The 27907-nt window shown below is 46.6% G+C and overlaps 4 protein-coding genes across 10 annotated transcripts; 2 read left to right on the top strand and 2 right to left on the bottom strand.

Moving 5' to 3' along the window:
- Window positions 1-10305: 10305 nt before the first annotated feature.
- On the bottom strand, window positions 10306-12749 carry LOC136355595 (uncharacterized). Its single transcript, XM_066308357.1, has 4 exons — window positions 12598-12749; window positions 12032-12253; window positions 10695-10794; window positions 10306-10557 (listed from the first exon to the last, which is right to left on the bottom strand). The coding sequence occupies exons 1-4, from the start codon at window positions 12747-12749 to the stop codon at window positions 10306-10308; spliced, it is 726 nt and encodes a 241-aa protein (XP_066164454.1).
- A 2153-nt stretch (window positions 12750-14902) lies between these two features.
- On the top strand, window positions 14903-17897 carry LOC4333652 (non-specific lipid-transfer protein EPAD1-like). The gene is made up of 3 exons (XM_026024132.2): window positions 14903-15363; window positions 17099-17170; window positions 17259-17897. Exons 1-3 carry the CDS (start codon window positions 15003-15005, stop codon window positions 17510-17512), a joined length of 687 nt encoding a protein of 228 aa, XP_025879917.1. The 5' UTR covers window positions 14903-15002; the 3' UTR covers window positions 17513-17897.
- Window positions 17898-18602: 705 nt separating this feature from the next.
- LOC9268544 (63 kDa globulin-like protein) lies at window positions 18603-20986 on the top strand. Its single transcript, XM_066308616.1, has 5 exons — window positions 18603-19161; window positions 19266-19441; window positions 19533-19613; window positions 19747-20034; window positions 20128-20986. Exons 1-5 carry the CDS (start codon window positions 18648-18650, stop codon window positions 20755-20757), a joined length of 1689 nt encoding a protein of 562 aa, XP_066164713.1. The 5' UTR covers window positions 18603-18647; the 3' UTR covers window positions 20758-20986.
- A 1504-nt stretch (window positions 20987-22490) lies between these two features.
- Window positions 22491-27383, bottom strand: LOC4333650 (type IV inositol polyphosphate 5-phosphatase 7). Of its 7 annotated transcripts, none has more exons than XM_015776753.3 (14): window positions 26476-27383; window positions 26278-26368; window positions 25909-25974; window positions 25686-25773; window positions 25487-25591; window positions 24870-25364; window positions 24570-24708; window positions 24150-24343; window positions 23931-24039; window positions 23664-23812; window positions 23315-23566; window positions 23121-23200; window positions 22923-22957; window positions 22491-22829 (listed from the first exon to the last, which is right to left on the bottom strand). In XM_015776753.3, exons 1-11 carry the CDS (start codon window positions 26503-26505, stop codon window positions 23338-23340), a joined length of 1695 nt encoding a protein of 564 aa, XP_015632239.1. In that variant the 5' UTR covers window positions 26506-27383; the 3' UTR covers window positions 22491-22829; window positions 22923-22957; window positions 23121-23200; window positions 23315-23337. The 7 variants fall into 7 exon arrangements, with proteins under 7 accessions (XP_015632239.1, XP_066164711.1, XP_015632240.1 ...); XM_066308614.1 differs by having other exon boundaries at window positions 24570-24705; XM_015776754.3 differs by having other exon boundaries at window positions 26278-26365.
- Window positions 27384-27907: the final 524 nt, after the last annotated feature.

Genomic DNA, 27907 nt, shown 5'->3' with positions numbered 1-27907 from the left:
CTTACACTTATAATGTAAAACAAAGGGAGTAATACAAAGGCATGGCACGGTCGTTCTCCTTCTCCTCATGTTCCCACCCATAAAAAATCCTATCCGGGCTAGCAGTTCAATCGTAAAAAAAAAAGATGGTGAAATGGTGATGATTTGGGACTAATGTGCTTAACTAGTTGTAGATAAGAATAGTCCCAAGGGTGAAATGATGATGACGTTGGCACCCCTCGAGGCGAAGCAAGAAGATGGCAAGAAGGCATTCCTAGTGGTATAGTTTTTATATTTGCATTTGAGTATAGGAATTCCTAGTGATATGTTTGTTTATGTCTCGGTGCTCAAAGTGATCTATGCAAGTGCTACCTTGAGAAAAACCAAAGCCTTAACCTAACCTATGAGTAGTTTTAGAGCTTGTTTCTGGTTGAGTTGGGTAGCCCTCTCAATAAGCTTTCCATAGAGTCCAAGTTTACCAAAAACGGACTCCGGAGCAAGGAGTTATGACTGTTGTTGTGAAGTGCTGTCAGTGTAGCTCGGAAGTTCTGGGCCCTGAGCCAGGAAGTTCCGACCCGATCTCTCTGTTTGGGCGAGGAGGGTGCCAGGAAGTTCCGGGTCTCAGGGCAGGAAGTTCCGGGCCCTGTTATGTGAGTAACGGCTAGTTTTTTGGGGGCTTAGGTTTTTAAGCCCCTCCACTCTCTCCTTTGTTGGCTGCTGACTTTGGGCAAGAATAGACCTATCCAAAACCAAATAGCCCCTCCCAAACCTCCTACCTTAGTGGTAGATCTTTGTGAGTGAGATTTGGGAAGAGATTTGAGAGATTGAGAGGTTGCAAGGTTGAGAGCTTGAGAGATCCACTCCATCCTTCGAGCACTTGAGTTCATAGCAAGCAAATCATTGTTTGTATTTGTTACTCTTGGAGGTTAAGCCTCCTAGACGGATAGGTGTTGCCCGGTGAGCTCCCAAGCTTGTGGTGAGTCACGGGAAATTTGTGAGGGCGTTATTCCACCTTCGAAAGGAAACGGAATACTCGGTGAGTGGAATCCGAGGTGAGGTTTAGGAGGTCGTCTTGGTATAGCAAGCCTTACTTGTGGTGTTCTTTTGGTGTTCAAGTTGGGGATCTTAGTGGTCACTTGAAACCAAAGAGAAGTACCTAGGGGTGTTGGCTTGAAGACCGGAGACCTCTTCCTAGGCCTTTTCTTGGTGAGGCAAGGGGTTAATCAAGATCCGGCTCTTTGGAGCTCCTCAACGGAGAAGTAGGATTCTCGGTGGAGAATCCGAACTTCGAGAAACAAATCGTTTGTCTCCTCTCACTCCCTTTATCTTTGTGATTGTGATGATTATCTCCTTATTTGCCTAGTTGTGCTATCATCTCTCCCCTTGTATGATCATTGTGCTATCTTATGTAGTTTCATGTCTATTACTCTTGTTTGATACATGTTGTACCTCTCTATGTGTCAGGGTTATGGATACCACATAACTAATAGTAGTCGATTAAATCTCAGCAGGACCCACCACATACCATGTCTTATACGGAAACAACCTTCGAATATAGGAGGAGTTCCAGATAAGGAAAGACAACCGGAGTTCTACATGGAAACGATAAGAACTACTCGGATTGTATCCATATTGGTTTTCCTAGTTCTACTTGGACAAGGGGACACCTATGGGTATAAATACAATGCCCCCTAGGAGGAGAGGGGACAATCAACATACCGGAACAATAGATCAAGACACAAGATCAACATACAAGCCAACATACACCAAGACAAGATGTCACCAGCTATCGATATCAGAGATATGCCTGGATCGACCCTATCCGGTACCTATAGAGGCCGGCCGTAGGGATATAGCGTTGTCTCTGATCTCGCCGGATGCGGATTCAAGGAAGAAGGCTACCCTGTTGTCGACTATGAGTTAGATCTTCAGACCGCCATGTCGACAACAGTTAGATAGGTTACCCCAAATATTGTACTGGTGTGATTATGGTGAATAAAGCGCAACACCGGCTTCGGCCAACAGGATGTAGGGCTATTACATGACAATTCAGGGGCCTGAACCTATATAAAAATCCCTGTCTCCATCTCTTTTATCTCAGTCTCGCATATATCCTAGTACCAACGATCCCCATATGTCACATCCTGATTTTTGTTTCAGGATTTATAAATTATTTAATAAATTATTATTAGAATTTATATTAAATGTTCATTAATTTATAAGTGAAGTTAAATGTGGGAAATAAAATTTCCTAAATTTAAAGCATGGATGGATCTAATTTTTATTAAATTCTCCATGATTAAGTATACTCTCTGAAATTTTCTCGGATTTTTCGGAGCTCAATTCCTAAATGATACAAAGAACAGTTCAGTAATTATTTGATCATTAATGATCTAATTATAATTGTTAAGAGCTTTTCTTGTTTAAAAATCCTTAAATTATAAATTGTTGTTTAAAAGGAATTATTAGAAATGATCTTAAAAGCCTAAAAGAGAAGATCTAATTTTAATTTGCTAAATATCAATATAAAATTGGGCTAGATAAAATTTTGTTAAATACTTCTCTTGAATCTTTAGTTCCTAGATTTTTCTGGGATTTATTTGAGCCAAGAAAGTATTTTTAATAAATGGAATTGCATTTCATGAATAATTTAAATTGAAAAAGGTTTTTAAAAGTCTCTTTTGGCTTTGGGCCGAAAGCCGGCCCAAAACCTCTCTCTTTTTCTCTCCCTCCCCGGCCCAGTCGGCCCAGCCCGCCGTCGCTTCCTTCTCTCTCTCGGTGCCGCTGACAGGTGGGGCCTACCTGTCAGGGCTGTCTTCCTCCTCCAGCCGTCGCCCGGCCGAACCCTAGCCGAGCCGCGCCGCCGCCGCCTTTCCAAATTCGCTCGCCCCTTTCCCGATCCGGTGAAATCAATAGAGGGGAAATGATCTTCTCGATCTCCTCTACCTTTTCTCTTTTGGAATCATCGCCTAATTCGGTTTGGAAACTCGTGGATTCGATCTCGAATCGGATTCGTCTCTCTCTCCGAACCCTAAACCTTTCCTTCGCGTCGCCGGTCGCCGTGGGCCTTCGCCGCCGCCTCCTTGCCCCTATAAAAGGACCCCCAAGCTCCCCTCTACCCGCAGCCACCCTCGCCTTCGCCCGCCGCCGTCTGTAGCGCCCTAGCCCCGTGAACTTTTGCGCCGCCGTCGCCGCCGTTCGTCCAGCCGTGTGCCGCCGTCGCTCCGGTCGTCGTCGTCGCTCGGGAAAGCCGCCATCGGGATCGCCAAGCCGTCGCCGATCTCGTCCGCCCCTCCGCCGTCGCTGTCGACCGCTGGAACACCATCGCCGTCATCAAGCCGAAGGTCGTCGCCGCTTCTTCCTCGTCGCCGTTGCCGTCCGTTGATCTTCCGCCGTTGTTTTGGTCACCGGTGAGTCCGCCGCGTCGCCCGCATCGTTTTAGTGCTCTCCTTTCGCGCCGCCGCGCCGTCGTTCGCCGGCGGGCATGCGTGCCCGAGTCGTCGCCGGTGATTGCGTCACCGCTGACGTCATCGTCGTCGTCTCCCGTGGTCCGGCCGTGGACCGATAGATCTCGGCCGTTCGTTTTGGTTGGATAGATCTCGGCCGTTCGTTTCCGTGAGCCGCCGCCTTGCACCCGGTCCACCATGAACCCGACCCGCTAACGCAATAATCCTCTTTTCCTTTTCAGAAATAATTCATTATTGCATCATAATTCAATTAAAATCTATATAAAGGATTTAATCCGATTTAATCTTTGAAAATTCTTAACTAATTCATTGTAACTCAGTTTAATGTGGTTCAAGTTGCAAAAGTTATATAAAATAAAGATCTACATATTAAAATTATCCATAAATAGAATTAAATTTATTTAATTCTTTTTAAATGGGCTTTAATTAGATTTAATCTTGTAAAATTCGTAATAAATTCATATGAAGTCAGAATGAGGCCGTTCAAGTCTCATAATTCATCTAAAATTATGATCTACATGTTTGTTTACTTTATATGTACTGTTTATTTGGTTTTTATTAGTCTTTTTCTTCGTTTTGCGTGTTAGCTTGTCGTTTCCGTCGTTTCGAAGGTTCGTGAGTGCGTCGGGAGTGTTCAGAAGATTATTTGAAGACCGATTATTGCAAGGCAAATCACACAGATCCTAAACACAATCCTTTGAGCATGTTGATCCTATATTTAAATTCTCTATTTATTTCAACTGTGCATTTATTTTCGAATGTCACTGGGTGGTGTGAATCTATTCCTTTGTTATGGCATGTTTGCATTGATTACTTTATTCCTTGATACCTTGGGTTATTATAACTTGACTAGTTGAGCTTTATATATTGGTTCAGCTAGATATTAGATATAATTGCTTAGCCATGCTTAGAAACATTAGCTCACTAATGGGATGAATCATATATACTACATTATTGTTTATGGTTATATTTAATGGTAGCTCACGATGGTTAATCGTGTTATGATAATTAATTGGTAATTAAAATATGATTAATGGTGGGTTGTGAGCACATGGTTTTGAGAGTCGTGCTCATGACAATTAAGGACCGGTTCGCGAGCTACTGTTGTGAAACATTAACCGTGCCAACCACAAGCCAGCGTGGGCAACGGCTTTACCTTTTGTATAGCATGGTTCATTGCGGAGCACCAGACTGAGAAGTGGCTGAGATAAGCCCACGGGGGTCGCTGGGGAGTCCATGCCTTGTTTTATAAGGGGGTGATTATGATCCAGGAATGGTGCACTGTGGTGAGTTGTGTTGTGCAGAGGGTATTGTCACAGCCTCTATTCGGGTACTTTCCAGTATCGCGACGCATGGTAGACATGATGTTGAGGCTGTGTCTTGTGGGTACAGTGGTACACCTCTGGCCAGAGTAAAACTATTCGAATAGCCGTGCCCGCGGTTATGGGCGGGTTGAGCAATGTTTTTCGTGATTAGTCTCACGCCTCTCACAATAATTATTGATGCTATAACTGGTAATAATTTGTTTAGCTCCTGGTTTAGAGTTAGATCTGTACAGCCGGGTATGGTTGTTCAGAATGGTTGGGCCTGAGCAGCATGGGCGTGTTGTTCAGTGTTTATTAAAATTAATGATTAAAGTACTCTACTGTTTTATTACTCTTAAATGTTTGCTAACTGCTGCTTTTGCAAATGAGCCTATATTATGCCATCCTTTGGTATCCTTGTGCACTTGCATATTTGTTGTGTGGCTTGTTGAGTATGTCATATGCTCATTCTTGCAATAATCAATCAACCTCAGTTGAAGAAAAAGGATCCAGAAGGAGAAGACGTTTGGCTTATACCCCAATTGAGCTGCCTGTGGGAGTGGAGCTGAAGCCATCGCTAGACCGTTATTCCGCTGCTGTTTTCTTTTCTTTTGTAAGTGTGTAACGTTATTATTATTGATGGATTTATATATTAAATTGTCAGTTTGTGTACCTCGGCTGATTCCTAGACGAGGATTTTATGCACAAATAAGTTCGGAAATTACTAGTGAATTTCCGGGCGTGACACCATACTATGCAAATACCGGAATCGCGACATCAAACGTCGACGCTATGGTTTAGGTTTCCTTGTGAATTAATTTACTTGTTGTGAGGTGCTTGAAAGAGCAACTCACAACTGCCCGGAAGTTCCTAGGAAGAACCCTAGAAGTTCCGTGCAGCTTTCTCTCCTCGGCAAGAAAAGCTACCAGGAAGTTCCGGACCTTTTGCTAGGAAGTTCCAGGCCCTGATTTTAACCGCTGCAATTTGAAGTAAATTTCAGGAACGCCTATTCACCCTCCACCCTCTAGGCGACATAAAGGTCCTTTCAGGCCTGGAGACACCCAACCTACGTGATACTATCCGAGTTTAAATCCGAATTCGTTAGGAAAATATGGGTTAGGATATGGGAAGACATGTTTCCGCCCGTATGTCCCGCATTATAAAATATTTATGAAAATTTATTATAATCCACCTAAAAACATGAGAAAAGATTGGTTAATTACTAATTTACGTGCTCACATGTAATATTGTATATTTTTTCCTTGATGTATATGTTTTATTATTTTAATTGCCTTATTATATTTAATATCTATGAATTAGATATATAAATTAATATCCGTTCCCGAATCCAATTTGAAAGAAATAATATGGGACAGGATATACGGGATGAGTGATATGTTATCCGTTATTACCCGTACCTGGCTCCAAATTTAAAAGACAATATGGGTTAGGATACGGGTGTCAGGGTTATGGATACCACATACCCAATAGTAATATACTAAGCTCGGTGGGGCCCACCATATAACAAGTCTTATACGGAATCTGGAATCATATCTTGTATATAGGAGTTCCGGATGAGAAATGACAAGAAGAGTTCTATATGGAAACTATAAGGACTACTCGGATTGTATCCATATTGGTCTCTCTGGTTCTACTTGGACAAAGGGACATCTATGAGTATAAATACATGAACCCCTAGAAAGAGAGGGGACACAGACACACAAGCCAAGCCAGACATCGATATCAGAGATTAGCCTAGACAAACCTAATCTGGTGCCTGCGGAGGCTGACAAGAGGGATCTAGCACAATCTCTGATCTCGACGAGTTCATATTCGAGGAGGAAGACTACCATGTCGTTGACTACATGTTGGTGTTCGTGCCGCCATGTCGACGACAGCTAGATAGGTTATCTCAATTATTGTACTTGTGTGATTTAGATGAATAAAGAGCAACACCGGCTATGGCCAACAGGAGTAGGGTCATTACCTTCCTGTTAAGGGGCCCGAACTTGTATAAAAATCTTGGTATATGTCTCTTTTACCTTAATCTCGCATATACCCTGGTACCAACGATCCCCATACCATGCAAATACTGTAGTCGTGACCTAAAACGTCAACAATGGGAATGTCATAATCCGACTGTACTCGCACGTTTTCACCCCTACCCTCCACCCCTCAAGTCGGCGTTCCCTCTCCTCTCGGTTTCCACTTTGCTCTAGTTTGACTCCCTCCCTTCGGCCTTCCCTCTAGATTTCAATCTATAATGTGACACCACATACACTTTGGTGAAAAATTTTCAAGTGCCAAGTTGGAGATCTGTTTAAAAAACGGAACCGATGAGACGAGAGCATTCCATTTTTTATACTTCTAATTTTTATGGTTTGCACTTTTGCATTTGAGCCCAGGGTGCCACATGCTCTCGTCATCGAGAGGAGTCCTTTGCCGACTCACCTAGGACCTCGGCAGGCAATTGTCTACCCTCAAATCTTATCTCAAGAGGTCACCGGGGGGCAAGCACATCAAGGAGCGCACGACATCAAGTCAACCTCATCGTGACTAGTTGGTCGGCGATAATAACCACCACAATGCCTGCCATAATGATCGCCACAGGGAACCCCACCGCCCCGACGGTCGTCCACCCAGGGATCTACGGCATACACACAATCAACGTCATCATGAACAGGAGAACCGTGCACGCCACGAGGATCATCGATGTTCTCCCAACTTTTACTCGAGAACTGCGTCGAGTAAATTGGCCGACTGATTTCAATCCAACAGGGATTGAGAAGTACGATGGCAAAACCAACCCCGAGTCATGGCTCTCCATCTACACCTTGGTCGTCCGCGCAGCAGTAGGAGATAGCAAGACCATGGCGAATTATTTGCATGTGGCGCTTGCCGATTCAACAAGGAGCTGGTTAACGAGGCTTCCAAGGGGGTCTATTGATTCCTAGAGTGAGCTTTGAAACCTCTTCGTCGCCAACTTTCAAGGACCTACAAGAGACACGGTTCTCACTTTGACATGTACCACGTCGTTTAGCATCTCAATGAGTCCCTCTCGGATTACATTCGGTGTTTCTCGGTGGCCCGCAACAAGATCCCAGAGGTCCCTGACGATGTTATCATTGCTGCTTTCCAAAAATGCATTCGAGATGACTTATTAGCAAGTTCAGCCGGAAGCCTCCGCAAATAGTCTTGAAGCTATTCAAGACTGCCAGATCCGAAGTCGTTGAAGAGTTTTTCGTCGGAAAATCCACTTCTTGATCCCATCTCGTCAAAAACCTTTTAGCATCGAGTCATACCTAGTGCGCCACTGTCGACGGGAACCGTTGATACCAAAGTATATGCGAGATTACGGTAAAAAAGACAGGAGACAAGGATTTTTATACATGTTCGGGGCCCCGAACTTATGAGTAATATCCCTACTCCCGTTGGCGGAAACTGATGTTGCCTTTATATATCAATATCACATGAGTACAATATTTGAGAGTGACCTAACCTAGTCTCTGTCAGCCTAGTGGTATAAAGCTCTCACATGTGATTGACGGCTAGCGGTAGTCAACTTCCTTGAATACGAACTCGGCGAGATTGGAGTTGTCTTATATTGGCTTATATAGAACTATGTTGGCGTATCTCTGTGTGTCCCCTCTCCTCCTAGGGTCTTATATTTGTACCCTCGGGTATCCCCATATCCAAGTAGAACTAGAAAATCAAGTACTCCCCCCGTTTCAGGTTATAAGACGTTTTGACTTTGGTCAAAGTCAAACTACTCTAAATTTGACTAATTCTATAGAAAAAAGTAGTAATATTTACAACACTAGCATAGTCTCATTAAATCTATAATTGAATAAATTTTCATAATATATTTGTCTTGAATTAAAATACTACTACTTTTTTCTATAAAATTAGTCAAACTTAGAGTAGTTTGACTTTAACCAAAGTCAAAACGTCTTATAACATGAAACGGAGAGAGTATATATAGATATGACCCGAGTAGTTCTTATAGTTCCCGGTAGGACCCTGCTTCTCTTTTCTTATCCGGAAGACCTTCCGTGTATCAGGTTTTATTCCATATAAGACTTGGTATATGGTGGACACAGCGGAACCTGAAACAAAAGTATTTGGTATGAATTATCCATAACGTTCTCGTACCTTCGGCCTCACCGGCGCCCACTGCCCGGTCTAAGCGGCATCACAAAGCCAAATACACTATTCCCTCTCACTGTGCAGTCTGACCGGTTGCACCCAGAGACAAAACAATTTCAACACTACTACTTACCTTTGACAGTTATTAATCATTAAGATTAAATCATCACGTAATTTATATATTTACATAACACAAATTTTACGAACAGGGGATATATGATACATATCGATAGAGGTGTTGTTCATTACTTATTTCAGTGAACCATCTGTAATCCAACAGGGTGTGTACGGGAAAGAACTTATTATGTAGAGAAAATTTCCTATCTAGCATAAAAAAAATTGCTCTTCCCTCTATAGCACCTAAACTTCAAAAGTTCTCTATCTATGCACCCTCAAAATTTTTGTTCCCTATATAGCACTTCCGTTAGTTTTGAGGGTGACGGTGTTAAGTAGCACGAGGAAAGACGGTTTTGCCCTTATGTATTTTATACTTTTTTTCCCTTTCTCTGTTCATAGTTTTTTTTGTTCTTTATTTTTTTCATTTAGTGTCCAGCCGTCTGCACGTCTTTTTTTCATTTTGTTCACAGTTTTTTTCCCTTTCTACATCTAAAATTTTTAGAGATATTTGGCAGCATGTCTGCAACAACAGCATGTATGCAACCTATGATGCACAGATACGGCACTTTGTTGCCATTCCCGTATGGGATACGTATCCGATACAGGATACGGCCGATACTCGCGTGATACGGTATCGGAGAAGTATCGGCGAATAAACAGCCAAAAAAAATAAAAATACAAGGAACTATAATTTTTAGAATTCTCTAAAAAATTTTAGATGTAGAAAGGGAAAAAAATGTAAACAAGGCTGGACACTAAATGAAAAAAATAAAGAACAAAAAAACTGTGAACAGAGAAAGGGAAAAAAAGTATAAAATATAGAAGGGCAAAACCATCTTTCCTCATGCTACTTAAAACCGTCACCCTCAAAACTAACGGAAGTATTAGAAAGGAAACAAAAATTTTGATGGTGCATAGATAGGGAACTTTTAAAGTTTAGGTGCTATTGAAGGAAGAGCAGTTTTTGTTGATGCTAGATAGGGATTATGTACCCATCCAATCTTTCCCCAATTTTATCATATTTTTTTGGGTATAGGTTGCCTATGTCATGTAGCTTCGAGCTATTCAAATGATAAGCCAATCCTATCTTTAATGATAAACTTGGGGTCTGTTCACTTTGATGTAAAAAAAACCTTACCAAATTTTGGCAATTAAATTTTGGCATAGTTGCCAAAATTTTGGCAGGATTTCTTATATAGTTACCAAAATTTGGTAGCAAACTAAATGTAGCCACTTTTTTGGCAACTTTATCAAAATTTGGTAAGGTTGAAAATGGCATCAAAGTGAAGCCCTCAAAAAGATGATCTCTTTATAAGGATGGAATCTTGAAATCTCATTATCTTCATCGCGTTCTCTCCACCTCCCTGTGCCTCTACAACATCATCGTTATCAGAGTACCATTCAAACTTATCTTCAAGTAGTGCTTCAGTGTTTTCCTCTAGTGAAATATCCTCACCGTCAGCATTATAGAACCATGATCCCGCAATTTTTTCACAATAGAGATTATAGTTGACATCCCGTAGGATCCAGGGTCCATGAACTTGCTGGCCATATTTCCAACTTGGCAGCAAGGGTTTAAGGCCATTTTGATGCTTTAATACCCACTCGGCCTTATAGCACATGACTCATTAAGAACCCAAACTGAAAGCGAATAGTCATATGTAAATGATGCTAAGTATACCCCTTTCTCTGATTTTCCAAAATAAAAATTTTGATAATAGCGTATGTCAATAGCTGGCAGAAGTTTGATTACTCGATATTTTCCATCCGACATGGATAACCTACATGAAACAAAAAAAAATAAGCAGACGTTAGTAAATACTTCCTCCGTTTCATATTATAAGACTTTCTAATATTGCCCACATTCATATATATGTTAATGAATCTAGACATATATGTTAACATCTAGAGTTTTGCTCCCATCCAGCAGGTACCATCGGTACTGTCCGGTATCAAATCTCAGCCATTCAATCAGCGAAATCGGACGGTGGAAAATAAGTGGTATCTCCAGGTACAAATTTGCCCATGAGGAGGTACTGGAATATTTCGAGTGGTGGAAGGGTAAATTTGTCTTTTCGCGTAGGAGTGTCCAAGGGGAGGAAATAGGGTTTTCTACCAAATCTCAGTCATTCCCTTCTGATCCGATCCGTGGGAGGCAGCGGCTAGTTGCTTCGTGCTTCGTCGGCGGCAGCTTGCTTCGTGGGAGGAGGCGGCATGGCGGCGGCTGGTCCGTTTGAGGCGGCGGCGAGGTGCTACGTGGGAGGCACGGCGATGAGGTGCTCCGTGGGAGGCGAGGCGGCGGTGGCGGCGGCGGGTGGTTCGTGGCGGCGAGGTTATGGTGGGCGCAGTGGTGGTGGGTGCGGCAGTGGCCTGGTGCTGCTGGTGGCGGGCGTGGCGGTGACCTGGTAGTGGCCGCGGTCACGAGGTGGTGGCGACGGGCACGATGGTGCCGGCCGCGGTGACGAGGTGGTCGTCGGAGCCAGCGTTGTGGCAACTGCAGCGGCGAGGTGGTCGTGGAGTCGTCTTAGCAGGCAATGTGGCAGTGTATGCATACTGGATCGATTTCTTTTCATCCGATCGAAATCATTAGCTTCTGTTGGTTGCAGCAGTAGATACTTTTATTTTCTGGGCTGCATATGCTCTTCTTCTTCATTGCTTATGGGATTTGTACTGTACGATTTATTGATGTTTTGATGAGCTCAATCGTTGCTTGTTCTCTGTGAATGTTCAAATGTTCAATACCGTCCCATATCAAAACAGAGAAAGAGCGAAAAGGAGAAGGCGAGGGCGCAACTCTTTTCTCTGTTTCCCGATCGTACCCTTCTAACATGAACGGATGGATTTATCTCAGTACCTGCCAGTATAAGTTGCTGGATGGGAGCAACGCTCTAAGATTTATATGAATATGGGCAATGCTAGAAAATCTTATAATCTGAAACGGAGGTAGTATGAAGGATTAAAATTAATGTCGTTTTTAAGAGAAGTGCGTTAAAAGAAAATACGGTTATGTGAGTGTACCTTATAACATAACTAAAATGATGCACGTAAAGAGCTCCCGGCCAGTAGACAGCACGGTATTCTCCATATTCCGATAATTTCTGTAGGTGGCCGACGGTGCCCGCAGCTTCCCCTTCTCTCACGAATGGTCGATCCTCCCATCGCTTTGTAGCCGATGAGAAAACACGTGTGATCAATCGCGATGGTGGCCATTCTAATTCCTGCACGATTGGGTTCAACTCCCTATGTTGCAAATAGATGGGGGATATTGATCACCTCTTAGTGCGGTGATATGGTGGGCTCGAACACGAGGTAGTTTTTGCCACCGAATCCATAATATTCGGTGAACGTATCGGACAATGACGGCAAGGGCGACCACTGTTGCGTGGCTGGATTAATCACGCCGAAGCCAACCAAGAGGAGGCCATTGCAGTGATCACGGACGATGTACTGCCTGTACATGGAGGGAAAGGAAACTAAGCTTGCCGCTGGTCGCAGCTGCAGAGCTCGTTATTGTCGACATCGGCTGGCGGGAGAAGAACTCCGGAAACCAGAGATCTCCGTAGCAGATGAAGATGTCAACTCACGAGAGCGGGAGAAGGTCCGTGCGTAGCAGCCGGCGGTCATCGATGACGGCCCGCCAGTCCGCGCAGACGCACCGCGCCGCGGCGAGGCTGCGCGGCGGAAGGCGGCCAAGGATGTTGGCGAGCACATCGTCGGGTAGCAGCAGCTGCTCCATTGAATTATAATGTAACTAATATGTAACTATACTATAACTTACACTGTAACTCATACGTAATTATATTGTAAGTCGTATGTAATAAAAAATAAAACTTATAAAAAAACATATGGTGAACTCAAGGGCATGAAGCCGAATCTCGGCTGTTGCACTTGCTAATTTTTTTTTCTCATACTTACTGGCATGAATCTTAGAGCAAATCTAACGGTCCAAAAATAAAAACTTTTCTTAAAAAAAAAACTATCGACGGTAATCCAGGAATTCCGTTTTCCTTTTTTTTTTTTGACATGAATCCTTCTTTTCTTTTTCCCGATATATGATATGTGGGCTTTTTTCAAGTGATTTTTTTCTCATAGCTGGGCATTTTTATTAGGAGTGGGCCCAAATCTTAGTGGCAAAGCGCCAAACACAAAAGTCTCACAGCTCACATGCTCTTTTTTTAGTATATATTATTTTGTAAATTTGTTTTTAATGTTTATATTTATAAAAATTGTAGCTCGCACAGAGTTTTTAGAGTTTTTATGCATATATGTATATGCCAGTGTTAAGGATAAGGCATACCTTATATACTTGGTGTTTGTGGTGTACGTAAATACCATATATACCTAAATATATACAGGAAAGTATCCTTTGATTGAGAAAATACATCGGATTAAGAAGAAAATTATTTTCGCGGGTTAGGTGTCAAAGACGGGGAAAACAAGTTTTAGTTGGAGAAGAAGTTGATTGTCTCAATAAATACCAGGTCCCCCATGCAGGGAGGGGCATCGAGTTACATGCTGTAACCAAAGTCACATCAAGATACAATCTAAAGGAAGCCTAAACCCTAGTTGTCGAATAGATCTTGTGGGCCATTCTCGATAGGTTTTAGTCAGAGGACTAGATCAGCCATCTTATTCTCCTATTGTAATCCTTGTGGCATTCCCATCCATATATACATGTAAACTGAAGTAGGATTATTACTCATCTTGAGAGTCCAAACTAGTATAAACCCTTGTTCCTTGTCTTTTAGACTACTCATCTTGAGAGTCCAAACTCGTATAAACCCTTGTTCCTTGTCTTTTAGATGCAGTCTTGTGTATACCTTGGTTCCAAAGATACTCATACTCTACAAATAACGTAGGCAGGTATCGCCTGTTGACAATGGCGCTCTAGGTAGGGGGCTTGGTGCTATATAAGATAACACAAAAATTATCAGAGGTATTTTTTATACCTCCATTTTTTTCAGCAAATAATCGCCCTAGTCCTCCCGTGAACAGTGCACTGGTTGGGATAACAAGAAGTTAGAAATTGGGCATATATATAGAAGGGTAAGACACCTCTAATGGATAGGGTGGACAATCCATCAAAGATGACTATTTTGGCACCTCTGAGGCCGTGACAAGTTGCCTATCTTCGCACCCTTCACAAGTGACTCCCTACTTGTGATGGGTCGTGAGATGTGAGCCGGTGATCTTTCTCAGATGTAAATTTCGGCCTCTCACAAGTGACTCCTTATCTGTGATAGGTCTTGCCCTCACAGCCTCATCTGTAACGGCCTCTAATTCAATCCGTTACAGATTAAATCATTCATGACAAGACACTTTGACCCATCATAGGTGGGTTGTTAATGTTGAACCGAGGTAGCGTGGTGGTGGCTTCTTTGATTGTTGAGCGGGTTGTGTTCTTCATCACTTGGTAGGAAGTAGGAACCCAAGAAGGTTAGAAGCCCACAACTATTATATCGTCGGCCTCATTGGTAAATGGGCTAGAAGCCTAGAGGCAATCTGATTCAATAGTGTCGGAAATTTGTGGATGGGCCAGAGACGTTGCGTCGTCTTCGACTCTTCGAGTGCCTGGCCTACGGATCTGCACGAATCTTAGAGCAAGTAGAAAATCGCATATCGTCGTGTAGAGCGCAGCACAAATTCGAGTTGCTTTTCCCTTTTTCGCAGCCAAATCTTACCTGCTCACGTGCCGTGCTGCCCGGTGTGCAGAGCCCACGCGCCACGGCGCCAGTGTACTACACCGAATCGGCACCATCCATCGCCACAGCTGGCCGGTCCCCCCTAAGACGGACGCTCCGGATCAATCCACGTTGGCATGGCTTCCCCGCATCGCCTTCTCCGCGCCCCCGCCTATATAATGGCGCTCTCGCTTCTCTTCCCCATTTCGTCTTCCCCTTCTCTAGAGCCTTCCTCTCACAGAGCACACACAAAACCCTAGAGTAGGAAGCGAGCGAGAGAGAGAGAGAGAGAGAGAGAGACCACACCCATGGAGCGCTCCCACCTCGCCGTCCTGCTCGGCCTCCTCGCCTTCGCCGCCGGGGTCCCGGCCGCAGCGGCGGCCACCGCCGTGGAGGGAGCGCAGGCGGCCACGGCGGAGGCGTCGTGCGAGCCCTCCATCCTCGCCACCCAGGTCTCGCTCTTCTGCGCGCCCGACATGCCCACCGCGCAGTGCTGCGAGCCGGTGGTGGCCTCCGTCGACCTCGGCGGCGGCGTACCCTGCCTCTGCCGCGTCGCCGCCGAGCCGCAGCTCATCATCTCCGGCCTCAACGCCACCCACCTCCTCACGCTGTACGCCGCCTGCGGAGGCCTCCGCCCTGGAGGCGCTCGCCTCGCCGCCGCCTGTGAAGGTACGTACATGCATAACCTCCTCCTCCTCCTCCTCCTCTCTCTCTCTCTCTCTCTCTCTCTCTCTCTCTCTCTCTCTCTCTCTCTCTCTCTCTCTCTCTCTCTCTCTCTCTCTCTCTCTCTCTCTCTCTCTCTCTCTCTCTCTCTCTCTCTCGGTTGGGGTTGCTGCCTTGCGTTTTTGGTTGGTTTTTCGTGGGTTGGGCGAGATCCTTCGAGTTGCTTGTGTTTTGTGGTATGCTAGGCTTCGAACGAGTTGCCGGCGTTGCTGTGTCGACCAACTCTCGTATGCTTATCTTTCAGCACATGAGTTTTGGCCTCGTTTTTACTCGGTTGTTGTATGCTACTTCTGAGATTTGAGTTCATCCACTGCTAAACTGACATCATAGATGAAGAATAGCAGCGGCGTTTGGTCGATTTTGATTCCTTTCTCTGGATGTTCGAGCTGATCTTGTGGTTATTGCTCGAAGCCTCGAAACGCTTGCGCACATGCAAGATCCAGCAACGTATAGATCTATAGTGGTGTTGTGCTTTTATTCGGATTTGTGGTTCAGTGTTTACGTGCGAAGTCACGCGTTCGATGTTTCCGCTTGAGCTCCATATCTATAGCACAAATCAATCATGTGCGTTGCGCGAGTTCAAGCTCGAGAGAAAAGAAAAGCATCAAGGCCACGGGGGGTTTTTGGGCCAGGTCGTGATTCTCCCTTGAACTCCGAATATACCGAGTTTATTATCTTTTGAGCGGATTTGGTGTTGAACTGGCAGGACTCAAAACCCACCCGTGGGACGATCGTTTTCTTTTCCTTTCGCTTTGTGTTCTCTGTCTCCTTTCCGTGAAATCTCTGCGTTTCCCTTCTGGTGCTTGTTATAGATGATTCTGGATCGAGCCGTGTATGCTCGTGCAGTGGTACGACTTGGCGATGAACGTGCTTGCGGAGCTAGTCGCAGTTCATCTTTCTTTTTTTTTTCCCTCGTTTCTTTTCTCGGCGTTTCATTCTCTACACCTCTTCTACTCGCCATGCATGTTCATCTCTCTCCGTGTTGGTCCTCATTTGGAGCCGATTCGAACCGGGCAGCACAGTGCTTTTTTTCTGTTTCGTTTTGGAGGTTTCCACTTTCGTGAAAAGGAAAGGGTCAAATCGAATCGCCCCCTGAACCATCCTTTGCAGAGCTTTTTTGGACGTTTCCGCCTTTCGTCAGAGACCATCTGCACTGCGCGTTTCTCCCCAACTCGATCGATTTTGCAGCTTTTAATCACTTTTTAGAAAAAGTTTTTAATCACTCGTCATCGATGTGATCTCTTGCTCTAATTGCATCTTCTCCGTAGGATTAGCACTTCCATGCTTCTTGTTTTGTCTGTTCAATTAGCCAAGAAACGAGTCAGTATACCTTCAAGATGCATGCAGATTTAAAATCGGCACTGCTCTTTATCTTGTTCTTGTTTTTGCAAGTTTTGGTTGGTTCAAAACTTATCTCTTCTGCAGCATTGCCTGCTGTGTACAGAAAGTTGGCAGGGGCATCGTGCAGCTTTTTTGCCTGCTGTGTGTAACGTTTTCTTTCCGTACGTTGCGTTCCGTTTCACGTCGCTTACCTCTGTTTCTTGGGGCGCAAGTTATGGCAGTACAGCCGTTGTTTCCACGTTGGAAGGACGGTTTTGCCCCTTCGCTTCCAGAAGCTTCCAGAGATTTTTCGAGTTTTTCTAATGTGTTTGTTATTGCTGTAACTCGTTCTAACGTGCAGGTCCCGCCCCACCGGCCTCCATCGTCACTGCCCCGCCGCCCCCGGTTGCTTTTCGCCGCAAGCCGCCGGCACGTAAGGCTGATTGATTCCCCTTCATCCACTGATTGTTAATGCGCGTGTAATCTTTGTGATTACTAACTTGCTGCTGGATGCTTTGCAGGCGAGGCACCTCCCCCACCGCCGGCGGCCGAGAAGCTCTCCCCGCCGCCTCAGCAGCACGACGACTCCGACCACAACAAGCGCGTCGGCCCACTCCCGAGAGGCTCTCCTCCCCCGTATGCCCAGTCCGTCCCGGTCGGCCCCGCCGCCGCTCCCCCGCCACCACGCTCCGGCGCCTCCTCGTCGCTCCAGGCGCCCCTCGCCGCCACCACCACCATCGTTGCCATCACCCTCATCGCCGCCGCCCAGTACTGAGGACACGCCGCCGCCGGCGCCCGCTCCCCAGAGCCATGATTCGTTCGCAGTATTTTTCATCCTGTTCTTTTGCTTCTCTCTCTGGCTACCCATGTATATGAGTTTGGAAGACGATGATTTGATCTAGTAGCGCGTTACCAAGTTTGCCTAGATTCGAGTAGTAGCTGTGGTACTATGCTGATGTCTCTTTGATCGCGTCGTCTCTAGAGCGTCCGCCGTTTTTGATCGATCACTAGCATGGCCGATGTGAGTCCAGCATGAAAAGTGGTCGAGGAGAACATTGTTGCTAAGTTTTTTTTTTGCTTTCTATCTCCAGTAGCTGAACAAGTATGTCAACTGAATGCTGCAATGAAGTGAATGGATGCAGTCTTAAATTTAGCCTTTCTGTTGCCAACTTCTTCCTCTGTTCTGTACGGTTCAGATGCTGCTTGTTCTGTTTATGCGATGGTGTTGCATTGTTGTGATGTGTGAAGTGCGCCCAATTCTGGGTGAACTCTGCAGTATTGGCAAGCTCTGATCGATACATAAAGAACTGAAATGTGCCGGCTTCTCCGCCTCCCGTTGCATGCTCTTGTGCGCGAGCTGCACAGCGCAACCGCGCCCTCCTCTGCACATCCATCGACACAAAGTCTCAAGTTGTTGCGCGTGTGCTCTACCAGGCACCGTGGCTCCTGCGGGCGTGCACGGGTCACATTCACATCGCACCCAAGTTGCGGACGTTTCAGCTGAGCACCTACCATCCGCAATGTTTGCCCACAGCTTGCTCGATGAAATGACTGGTTCATGTCAAAAGGTAAAAACTGACATTCTCACGCGGTAAATTCCCCTAAGCTTCATAGACCACCGCACTGTCATCCACTCGACCTGCCACGACACCCGCCACCGCAGAACGCGACACCCTGTGCCCACGGCCACCTACCCTGGCACGCACCGAGCCGAAGCCGGATAAGCACCCGAGTTGATCCCCATGAGACGTGGCGACTCGGCTGCCCTCTGCCACGGCAGACTCCCTCCACGTAGCCGCGCCCCCTCGCCACGTACCACCGCGCGGCGCCACTATAAATTGGCGCGCCAATTCCTTTCCTTCCTCATCGCTCGCAGCACAGTGCACACCGCAACGAGCGACACGGTAGACATGGCGACCCGAGCCAGAGCAACGATCCTTCTCCTCCTCGCGGCTGTCCTCTTCGCCGCGGCGGCGGCGGCCTCAGGTGAGGATCGCCGCCGCGAGACATCACTGCGGCGCTGCCTGCAGCGGTGCGAGCAGGACCGGCCGCCGTACGAGCGGGCCCGGTGCGTGCAGGAGTGCAAAGACCAGCAACAGCAGCAGCAGGAACGGCGACGAGAGCACGGCGGGCACGACGACGACCGCCGCGACCGCGACCGGCGCGGCGAGGGGTCGTCGGAGGAGGAGGACGAGGGCCGCGAGCGCGGAAGCCGGCGGCGGCCGTACGTGTTCGGCCGGCGCAGCTTCCGGCAAGTCGTCCGCAGCGACCAGGGCTCCGTCAGGCTCCTCCCGCCGTTCCACCAGGCGTCCAGCCTCCTGCGCGGCATCAAGAACTACCGCGTCGCGGTGCTCGAGGCGAACCCGCGCTCCTTCGTCATGCCGACCCACACGGACGCGCACTGCATCTGCTACGTCGCCCAAGGTACGCGCGCTCGCCGCCACGCGCCGCACGGCGCTGCGAGGTTGATTCGGTGATTTGTGTTCGAAGCTGGCGGCTAACTTCGGTTGTTTGATGCCGTGGCGTAGGCGAGGGAGTGGTGGCGATCATCGAGAACGGCGAGAAGTGGTCGTACGCCATCCGGCAAGGCGACGTCTTCGTGGCGCCGGCGGGGACGATCAATTACTTGGCCAACACCGACGGCCGGAGGAAGCTGATCGTTACCAAGATTCTCCATACCATCTCCGTCCCTGGCCAGATCCAGGCACGAACACGATCGATCAAATCACTATTCATAAACTCTAATCAACTCTCTACGCACAAGTAATCAATCAATCAATCAATCAATGTTGCAGTTCTTCTTCGCCCCAGGCGGGAGGAACCCGGAGTCATTCTTGTCGAGCTTCAGCAAGGGCGTGCAGAGAGCTGCTTTCAAGGCACGTAGTAGCATTAATCCGATCAATCTGTCACTTAAGTACTTGATTAACATATTGGTTATACAGCAAGGATAATAAGTTAATAACTAATTAAGTTGATATCGACGTACGAGTTGTGTGGTGCAATGTTTAGATTTCGGAGGAGAAGCTGGAGAAGCTGCTGGGGAAGCAGGACAAGGGGGTGATCATCCGCGCGTCGGAGGAGCAGGTGCGGGAGCTGCGGCGCCACGCGTCGGAGGGCGGCCACGGCCCGCACTGGCCGCTGCCGCCGTTCGGCGAGTCGTCGCGCGGCCCCTTCAACATCCTGGAGCAGAGGCCCAGGTTCGCCAACCGCCACGGCCGCCTCTACGAGGCCGACGCCCGCAGCTTCCACGACCTCGCCGAGCACGACATCCGCGTCGCCGTCGTCAACATCACCGCGGTGCGTTTGCTTCGTCGTCCACGCGCCATGGCGGCGCGTGACCGTGTGTACATTGGACCGATTGGTATATGATTTCGTCTGCGTTGCATGCAGGGATCCATGAACGCGCCGTTCTACAACACCCGGTCGGTCAAGGTCGCCTACGTCCTGGACGGCGAGGGGGAGGCCGAGATCGTGTGCCCGCACCTGTCGCGCGGCGGCCGCGGCGGCGAGAGCGAGGAGCGCCGGCGCGAGCGCGGCAAGGGCAAGTGGCGTGAGGAGGAAGAGGAGGAGGAGGAGCAGCAGAAGGGGCAGGAGGAGGAAGAGGAAGAACAAGTCGGCCAGGGGTACGAGACGATCCGTGCGCGGCTGTCGCGCGGCACGGTGTTCGTCGTCCCCTCCGGCCACCCGATCGTGGTGACGTCGTCCCGCGACAGCACCCTCCAGATCGTCTGCTTCGACGTCCACGCCAACAACAACGAGAGGATGTACCTCGCCGGGATGAACAGCGTGCTGAAGAAGCTGGACCCGCAGGCCAAGGAGCTGGCGTTCGCGGCGAGCGCGAGGGAGGTGGACGAGCTGCTCAACGCGCAGCAGGAGTCCGCGTTCCTCGCCGGCCCGGAGAAGAGCGGCCGCCGCGGCGAGGAATCGGAGGACGAAGACCGCCGCCGCCGCCGCAGCCACCGTGGGCGCGGCGACGAGGCGGTGGAGACGCTCCTGAGGATGGCAGCCGCTGCGGTGTGACGCGCTCCGCGGCGACGAGCGGCGTGGCGAGTGCGTGAGCGGTGAGCCATCCAAGCTGCCGGGCGAGCGAGATGCGGGAGTTTGGCCTCGACGCGTGTGTTGTAGCTTTTGTAATTAGGCGGGAACGAGTGAAATAAGTGGGTGGCTCCCTCTGTGCGACTATCTCCATATAAGTAAATACTGCTACATAAGTAAGAGTTTGCAAATGTCGTTTTTAAATTTCTCCCAATTCCTCGTGGATTAAATGATAAAATATTGGACTGGTCTGATACAAAACGATCGTTTAGTTGGGAGTGGGTTGGAGACGTGATCAACAATAATTGCAACTTGAATTGATTTTGAGTTATACAAGGGAAATGTGTGAGGTCGTGGAAACTATGCCACTGCCTCATTCGTGTCGCCTCACGTGGAGCAACTGGCATCAGCAAAATGGCCCAAAACTACTACGAGCACAAAGATGGGCCATGGCAACCACCAAGATGGGCCTAAGCGGCCGGCACCCCCACCCCCACGTACGCTGGGCCGGCTGTCAGCCCAAGTCGCGTCACGAGATCTAGCTCTCTCCGCTGCCGTCTTGGCAAGCCGCGCGACGCTAGCGCGAGCAACACACACCTCGAGCCGTCGAACCGCCGCGGCGCGCGGCGCGCGGTGCGGGATGGTTTCCGCAACCTGCCAACGTCGCGCCGTCCGATGGGAGGCCGCGGAGCACGGGAGAAGCATAGGGAGGTGGCGCTGGCTGGCGCGCGCGTCTACTACCTGCCGACGCGGCGTCCGCGAAACGACGGGTACGAGATCCACACCCAACCCATCGCCCTTTTCCCTTCCCTTCACCAAAAAGGTAGTAACGGTCAAGGGATGAATTCTTCTTCTGTTACTTTCCAGCAGTAACATGCTGCGTGATGGTAACTACACGCCACACCTCGAGATGTTCTTCTGCCATGCCAGCAGCCCTGATTACTGCTGAAACCGAGGTGTTTATAGCTAATCCCGATGAAATGATTTCACCACCAACTGCTCCTCCTCCCTTGCTGTAGAAGCTTTTCTCTTGGCTTGACAGACCGGGTTAATGAAAAATCAGCCGGTGAAACAAACAAAATGGAAAAGTGGTGGTACTGGGGTAAAAGAGAGGAGGAGGAGAAAAGAACAGGAGTGGTCCAAGCTCGGTTCCCTACTGAGATGCTACTTGGACCTTGGACCAGGGGGTGGTCTCTCTCCCTCTCTTTTTGTTTCCATTCTTTTGAGAAAGCAGCAGCAGGTCTCAGTGAGACATGGGTACTCCTGGCCTGGCCTGGCCTGGCCTGGCCTGCTATTACCAGTACACCAGGGAAGGCATGGCCATGCGAGGCCAAGCCATGCTTGTCTTCTTGGTATGCCATCCTCACCTTGATGAGAGGAGAGTGTGTGTACCGGCATCTGCATCTGAGCCTTGTGCTTTTTGGTGGCTTTGGTGTCCCCACTGCTTTCATGTCCCCTAACCTGCCCACAGTGATTCCTCCCCTATTGCTGCTTTTCCATGGCTTGTTTTCCCCTTCTCATGGTAAAGGAAAAGGATGTGTAGCAAAAAGAAAACGGCTATAGCATACTGCATGGTTGCAGCAGCAGAGGCAGGCAGGCAGCTTCTGTGTGACACCTTTTTCAGCTCCTTGCTTTGTGCACAAGCCTGAGTGAAATGCTGTGTTGTGGTGATCATTTCTTGCAAGCATGAACCATGCCACACTGCAAACACTGCATGATAGCATCAACATTATGCTGTACAAATGATACTGCACTGTTTCTACTTCCAATTAAATATCAGTGCCCAAGGGGCTCTTGTTACATCAGAAGACCAAGAACAAAAAAGAAAGAAAAGCAAAAGAGGAAACAAAGCCTTTCAAGTAGTACAAATGGTGGCGAAGGAAAAAGGAATTCTGTATGATGAAGGGGTATCCAAAAGCACACTGCAAATCAGCTTCAGTTGTTAGTGATTAGCTTATTTCGGAACTAAAACTCTCCTCTTTTTTTTTTGGTTGCTGTTGTAAACTGGTACTCGCGGATTGTTAGATTCAAAACTTTGCTTGACTGCGCAAATCTTCCTGTTGACAAGTGCAAAGATATCTTAGTCATTCAATTTATCTGTACTAATCACACATATGGTAGTGATGTACAAGCAGTCTTGTAGAACATACCTAATTTTACAATTAGAAAGCATCTCCTTGAGTATCTGCATGCACACAAAAGGTCGGAATTGACGTATCAGTCGCAGTAAATTTGCCAAAAGATAATTAAAAAACATATCATGTTCATCATACATTGTGGATGTACTAGGATACATGATGAGGCACAAACACTGAAGGGGGCAAAAGAAACAATAGTTCAGGAATCACCTGTTGGCTGACAATATTCCAATTGCTGGAATCTTGGGAGAAATGAAGTTCATCTGGTGTATTCTGGGACTGAAGAATGTCTGCAATGAACAGATGGAAGTTATGATGAATAGAGCACTTTGGCATGGAATTCAGAGAAGTGGTCAGACCAACAAGCCCAAACAATGCGACTACATGGGATAAAGAACACTAACCTTGGCTCCATCGAGATACACAATCAATAAAAATTGATATCTGTGTAACTGCGTGGATAAGTTGGGTATGGTAGTTCATCCACCCCCATTAGAGAGGTAGAACGAGCAAAGCTGCAAAATTGGGTTTGGCTCGGTATCTGAACCTCCGCAGTGAAAATGCTGTATACAGGCCTGTGATCTGAGAATCTAGACTCGCCGCGAACATAACATAGTTGATTCAGGCCTCTCCCATACCATAGAATCCGGTCGCACCTTCAGAAAAACCATTACAATAAGCACAAGCCAAAAAGGTGAAGGTGTAAACTCTGAAGAAGGGTGAATGGTTTGCTGTAATAATATTTTAACTTACCATGCAGGTGTTCTTCGCTTCTCATTCGGACGCATATCGTCGCCTGCGTATCTGTCAGAATTGTAGGAGTATTTGTATGTGGGAGGAAAATAAATCCTCCCTTCTTTCCAGCCTGAAAATACCCGACCATACCTTTGCTCTATTCGAAGCTGTTACAAAAATGTTCTACATGAGAAGAAAAAGAAAAGGAGACCACATTTTTCGTAGCTACACTAGTTTATTGTAAGAGGCATGACACTGTTAGCAGTTTTTGTAAGAATAGCTAACCTGGTCCTTCTCTAGTAACTGTTTCCAATTGTGCATCTCAACTAGAGCCTTCACCGAACGGTATGAAAGAGCTATTCGGTAATTAAGATCCCCAAGCCATATTATACGACTGAAAAAACAAAATAAATGATAGGCTAAGATTGTTATATCCAATAATTTCAAATTTTGTTCTATTCAACGTGTTTATCCAAGCTGAAACTATTGCAACATGAGACTTACTCATGGTCAAGAATTGTCTCCGGTGACTTCTCGTCACCTACACCATGGACATGTGGGAATCTGGTCTTCCTCAAAATTTCTACAACATCTGCATTTCTTCTAAGTTCATCACCGTCCTTTTGCCCTGAGGTCAAGTGAGTGCAAACAAAGCAGAAGCTTGTCTGATGCAGAGACATGCTGATTGATATCGATCCCTAATTAATATAAGAGAAGAAAGTGAGGACAAATGGAGCTACATAATCATATGTAAACAAACATATGGATGCACATGCAAACAGGATGTCAGGTGAAATTCAATAAGCATAAATGATAAATCATCTACACTTCTTGACAGAAAAGACTAACGTATCTGCAAAGATTGATGAGTATAAGATTTAAGTAGCACACAATTACGAGAAATGGAAAAGCGGAAAACGATACCTTATTTCCGAGATATCCCATCAAACCTCTGCCAACACATGAAACCTTCAAGTTCTTCACATGTTCCCTTATATCACTTCGTACCCAAACCATGAGAAAAACACCAACCATTTGCTTGCTGGCAACTAGGCAATATCTGCTATATTACAGAAAACTCTATTTTCAGGGCAAATATTTGTATCATTCCAGTGATGAAGGATGGAAGGAATTTCAGTGAAATGTTAATAGTATAGAAGTGCCAGCTACAACAGCTAGCAAGTTTCAGAACGACTGTATCTTCAGAGTCTCATGGAAACCTACCTAGTGTTTATCAACTGTCTTTTGTTATCATCATAGCATAGTGGAGCACCATAACCGTATGGCATTGGTGAGATGTATATACCACTAGGTGATTCCTCGTCAATATTCTCATCATCAGATGACCCACCATATCTCATACTGGTGTCAACATCACTTGGCCTACTCCCAAAGCTAATCCGGTCACAAACACTGAAACGACGATCCACTAATGAGTGGGGATCCATCATGTCAATTCTTGAGCTTCGGTTGAAGGACTGGAATGAACGTCGATGGAAGAAAGATGAATTCCTTGGTCTTCTTGATGATCGTTCAAAATCAACATTGAGCTCAACAATAGGATCTGGAACCGGCGAAGGGGTGTGGTAGTTGTACACAACAGAGCCTTGGTCTATATTGTTTAGCGTTTTTCTAACAAGTGCGACCCATTTCTTTGCTGGACCATTGTCTTCGGTCAATAGGACATTGCCAGCATTCAAAGGAACAATTTCCTGTAACCTGGTACGATAAAAAAGTGTTAATAGTTTTCTTTTTATGCATGCTAGATCTTTTTTAGATGAACAATATTTTGTAAAGAAAACACAATATGATTTAAGTCACTGCATGAATCTGGATTGTACCCAATGACATATATATCAGCAGCCGGAGAAGTATGAAGCCAGTCTTCCAAATTCAAATGACTCGATGGTGACCTTCCACCCACATTCCATGTTGCAACAAAGACCCTGTGCATACGAGCATACGGAATGTCAAATCAGAGAAATTCCCTAACAACGACTACTGGATCGATTAAGTTCTAAAAAGGCACAATCTATTTACCTGTAGTCTTGTGTATTTGTGATATAAGCACGGTCAAATCCATTTCCTACCCGGGAATCTCGATCCACACTCTTCCTAGGCAACCTCTCTGAGTAAACACATCACTAATACAGTCAAGCATAGGACAATGTTGACTGGAGGTTCCAGTTCAGTTTTTACTCAAATACAAAGGTAAGAGATGTGAGAATACAATATTTACTGTGATGAGGCAAGCAAAATGTACCTGTTCTGCTTTTCTTGGATTTGCATACATCTCTCTCTGAGAAACTGGTTCTCCACTGGACACCTACTGAAATGATCAGAAAGAGGTTTTTAGCACCACCACGCCAAAACAAAATTCTTTCTGTAGGTCTCAAGCATGCTATGGCTGTTTCTGAAACAATAAATAATATCTCACTATACAAGAGAACTGGAAGCAAGTGCTCAGACTTGCTTCTGGAATTCGACACACTGTTAGTACTGAACACCAAAATACAACAATTTACGACTGTGAAAAGGATACCAAAGAATATAAGGAGAAAAACAAACACCTGGTAACTCAAGCTCATTAATTCAGAAGTGAGAGTGGTGGTATTAAGTCAATAAGTTGTACCTTCTTCAACTGCATAATCTGAATGGAAGTCCTTGGCTTTTGTTTTGATGTTGAACCACTTCCTAACAAAGGTCTTGGACCAGGATAGCTTCTTCCAGGCCAGTTCAGAACAAAAACAAGATCAGAAACAATCAGGACAAAAACAATATAAATATAGATATTATGAACAGACTAGCTCTTGCTCTGTGGCACCCTTACCTTGGTCTTGATTGAATTCTCATCTCTCATTGTCTCAATGCCTCCTCATACAGCTCCAGGGATGCTTCTTCCCTCCTCAAACCACCAAAATCCAAACCATGCCTCCAATTGCTCCTCTCAGAGCAGTATATACTAGTGGAATGAAAGGGGGAAGAACAGGATTCTGTTTCTCCCTATCCCAGAGAACTTTTTCCCCTTGCTTGGAAGATTCCAAGCCAGCTCCTGATATTCCAAACTGTGAAAAGAAGAACAAAGGAATCCCCAACTCCAAGAGTTCCTCTGCTAACCGTGTAATGAACTAATGATCCAAGCAGTATCTCGAAGGGGAGCAAAGAATCCACCGCAGCAACCCAAAACCGAATTGATGGAGAGCAAGATAAACCAGTCACTTGGGCAGGAACATCAAGAACGGCAGCCACCGAAGAAGAAAAAAACCGCAAGATTTCAGGAACTAAACCAGGAGTAGGATCAAAGATAGCCGAGAGACTCCGGGAATGGTCAGCCCCACGCAGTAGCCAACAAGCTCACCATGACAGGGATCAAATCAATGCCAGTGGAAGTTAATGCCTCCGGCCTGCTGAAACGACCAGGGGGGCAGCAGTAGTAAATGGCCGTAGCACCTGAATCCAAGGAAAACACGCGGTGCCGAGGACACACACACACGGATGCGACCACCTCAAGCAATGCAAGAACCCAACCCGGGGCAGCTCAGCTCAGGATTTGAAGGACCGGAGAGGGAAAGAGGGAGGAGATGCAAGGTGGCTGGCGCAGAGGACAGTGCAAGGAAGGACACACTGAGCTGTGCAGCTGTGCCTGTGCAGCTGTGCTAGTGTGCTTGCGCTCTCCGTTGCCCAAGGAGACGAGCAGCTGGAGAGAGGAGGGAGTAGAGTAGCAGCAGTAGGAGTACTGAGGAGTGAGGGCCTGAAGGGGCAAAGGAGGGCCAAAATATGAAGGGGAATAAAGCGAAGAGGGCTGGGGGCCTGGGGCTTGCCTCCTCTTCGGTTACTGCTGCTGCTCCTTGCTTTCACTTCTCTATATGCCTTTGCTCTTTAGCTCAAAATCCAAAGCAAAGCCTGTGGTTTTTGGCTAGGGTTAATGGAGTTTCCAGGGGCTTTTCTTTCTCGTTGTACGCTGGAATTCGTTTGCTAATATGAGAGTTGTTATCTGAACGTCTAAGAAAAAATTGATGGTGCCATTTCAAAAAGGAGGTGATGAGACCGTGGAAAAATGTATATATTTAAGATAGTTTATTGGCTAATACTTTTCTCTTCTCAAGAAGACGCGTAATTGGATAACAGTAAGCATGGAGTTATTATTCGTCCAATAATAATTTTCTTTCTTGGTACATACTGAAAATAATGTGTTAATATGCGAGTCGTCCTTTTAATATCTTAAAAGAATTCCAATAGTATCATTTTAAGTATGAAGGGAT

Source organism: Oryza sativa, chromosome 3 (assembly GCF_034140825.1).
Source record: "Oryza sativa Japonica Group chromosome 3, ASM3414082v1".
NCBI lineage: Eukaryota > Viridiplantae > Streptophyta > Magnoliopsida > Poales > Poaceae > Oryza > Oryza sativa.
Note: the sequence above shows the minus strand (reverse complement) of the source record. Positions and strands in the feature narration are given on the sequence as shown.